This window comes from Anarrhichthys ocellatus, unplaced genomic scaffold, assembly GCF_004355925.1.
Source record: "Anarrhichthys ocellatus isolate YVR2014 unplaced genomic scaffold, GSC_Weel_1.0 scaffold314, whole genome shotgun sequence".
Taxonomy (NCBI): domain Eukaryota; kingdom Metazoa; phylum Chordata; class Actinopteri; order Perciformes; family Anarhichadidae; genus Anarrhichthys; species Anarrhichthys ocellatus.
The window spans coordinates 51,548-54,622 of NW_022280324.1; the positions used below are offsets into that span (position 1 = coordinate 51,548).

The window sequence follows — 3,075 nt, forward strand, 5'->3', positions numbered from 1 at the left end:
ACACACACACACACACACACACACACACACACACACACACACACACAACACAGTTATGAGCATGATGCCTTCAGGTACTCGATCATTTATCTTATTGAAATATTGTGCAAAAACCAGCTGTTGCAGCTCATGTTGTGTAGCGCGAGTGTGTGTGTATGTTTGTGTGTATGTGTGTGTGGATGTGTGTGTATGTGTATATGTGTGTGTATGTGTGTCTCTGTGCGTGTGTGTATGGGTCTGTGTGTGTGTGTGTATGTCTGTGTCTGTCTGTCTGTGTCTGTCTGTCTGTTTGTGTGTGTGTGTATGTGTCCCTGTGTATGTGTGTGTGGCTGTGTGTATATGTGTGTGTGTATGTATGTCTCTGTGCGTGCGTGTATGTCTGTGTGTGTGTGTATGTGTGTGTGGCTGTGTGTGTGTATGTGTGTCTCTGTGTGTGTATGTGTATGTGTGTGTGTATATGTGTGTATGTGTCTGTGTGTGTCTTTGTGCGTGTGTCTCTGTGCGTGTGTGTATGTGTGTGTGTCTGTGTGTAAGTGCGTGTGCGTATCTGTGTGTGTATGTGTGTGTGTGTATGTGTATATGTGTGTGTGTGTGTACCAGTGTGGCCCTTGAAGGTGGTCACCAGGCTGCAGCTGTCCTGCTCCAGCTTCAGGATGGTCACCTGACCCGACTGGTCTCCTACGAAGGCGTGTCTGGTCTCCACGTCAAACCGGGGACAGAATTAAGGTCCATGAAGAAGAAGAAACTTCTGATTTTATTGCTATGCTAAGGTTAGCATGTGGAGGCTAGCAGGCTGAGGCCTGATGCTTCCTTCAGCACAGCACGCCTGTTGTTAGCTCTCCCATTAGCACAAGCTAACTGTTAGCTAATCTCAACATCTGTGGTGTTGAACTGGACTGTTGTCACAATATAATCAGAGGATACTGGAGGCCGGACACCCAGGCGGCGGTGCGGTGCGTCCCCAGCTGCTGGCCGCTCTCTGAGCAGTGCCAGTTGAAGCTTTTGTCCTGACCGGTGCTCAGAAGCCACTCCATCTCCAACACAAACAGCACCACTGTGACCCTGCCCTGATGGGCTGTACACACACACACACACAGAGACAGACACACACACACACACACACACACACACACACACACACACACACACACACACACACACACACACACACACACAGACACACACACACACACACACACACACACACACACACACACACACACACACACACACACACAGAGACAGACACACAGACACACACAAACAGACAGACACACACAGACACACACACACACACACAGAGTGTCAACAATTTAAAACAGTGTGTAATCAACATGTTAAGCCTGCAGAACTGGACAGGAATAACTAAACACATCTCAGGTGTAGAATCATGAAGCTCCAGCTGCAAACCGGTTAAAATAGTGAAATCAGGATCTTGTGCCTCAGAGGTTATGAATTCCTTTTATTGATTCAAACATGTTTTTCTGAGTTGCAAATAACGTCAAACTCCACGTCAGGACGTTATTTGCGTAAAGATTTCAAACTCCGCCTTGCATTGTAAACATATATATATATATATATATATATATATATATATAGAGAGACACACACACACTTCCTGTCTCACCCTGGTAGGTGCTGGCTGGGGTCATCTTGTTGTAGTCTTCTGACAGGATAAACTCCTGAAAGACAGGAAGTGGTCATAAAGCATCTTTATGTTACTCTGTTCTAATTTCAGCCAATCAGATTCCTCCATTTACACTCTTTGTTTAAGATCCACCAGAGGGGCGTTCACTGACCTGTTTTATAATCAGACAACAGTCTGGTGTTAAACACAGACTGTATTTCTAAACTGAAACACTTTGACTTCCTGCATGGGAACAGGAAGTGATAAAACGCTGAGTCATGTCTGGGTTCAGGACTCATTCCTGCAGGACTCGTTTTGCAGAAAGATACAAATGTAAATGACTAGAACTAGAAGTAGAAGTAGAAGTAGAACTAGAAGTAGAACTAGAAGTAGAACTAGAAGTAGAAGTAGAAGTAGAAGTAGAACTAGAAGTAGAAGTAGAAGTAGAACTAGAAGTAGAACTAGAAGTAGAACTAGAACTAGAAGTAGAACTAGAAGTAGAACTAGAACTAGAAGTAGAACTAGAAGTAGAACTAGAACTAGAAGTAGAACTAGAAGTAGAACTAGAAGTAGAACTAGAACTAGAAGTAGAACTAGAACTAGAACTAGAACTAGAAGTAGAAGTAGAACTAGAACTAGAAGTAGAACTAGAAGTACTGAGGTTGTTCTGACATGAAGAGACTTGTTCCAAAAACAAACTAACTCCCACTGAAGCAGCGAGTGGACGGTAATAAACACGCTGCATGTTATTATATATGTATGTTATTATATTATGTTATTATATTGTTATGTTATTATATACAGTGGTGGGCCGTCAGGGCCAGCTAAGCCTTCTCTGCTGGCCTAAACAGAATCACAAAGTTATATTTTCTAATCTAATATTTTTTCATAAATACACTACATGTATTATAATATTTTTCCCATTATCTTATGTTCTCATTGCACAGCTACTGTCTTCCTCAGTTGCTCTGCTTCCAGTGCAGCTTGTTTTAAGTAGAGCTTTTATCCAATCAGATCTCACCTCTGTGTCTCTAGGTAAGAACAGAGGCCCGAGGTCCTCTCGAGAGACTTTGCAGTTTAAGTGAATGGGGACGATATTGTTGACTGTCATAGATTCCAACCAATCAGATCTTTAGTTTGACATGTTGGGCATATTCTTTGACGTGCCAGTGGCACTGGGGTAGCCTCCTAAGTACGTCAGCATTAACGTGCGGCGTAATTGGTCAGTGGGCCACCGCGTGACTAATGTGAAATTTAAGGAACTGTAGTAGGACAGCACAGATGTATGTATGTTATTATATATGTATGTTATTATATATGTTATTATATATGTCTGCTATTATATATGTATGCTATTATATATGTCTGCTATTATATATGTATGTTATTATATATGTATGTTATTATATATGTATGCTATTATATATGTATGCTATTATATATGTATG

The 3,075-nt window shown here is 41.8% G+C and overlaps 1 protein-coding gene across 1 annotated transcript in view; it reads right to left on the bottom strand.

The window, feature by feature from the left end:
- LOC116401277 (WD repeat and FYVE domain-containing protein 2-like) overlaps positions 1-3,075 on the bottom strand; it is a 39,381-nt gene that overhangs the window by 32,777 nt on the left and 3,529 nt on the right. The window contains exons 4-6 of the mRNA XM_031879601.1: positions 1,628-1,682; positions 925-1,075; positions 538-710 (exon numbers count right to left, since the gene is read on the bottom strand). Coding sequence (XP_031735461.1) covers positions 538-710; positions 925-1,075; positions 1,628-1,682 — 379 coding nt within the window. The remainder of the gene's footprint in view (positions 1-537; positions 711-924; positions 1,076-1,627; positions 1,683-3,075) is intronic.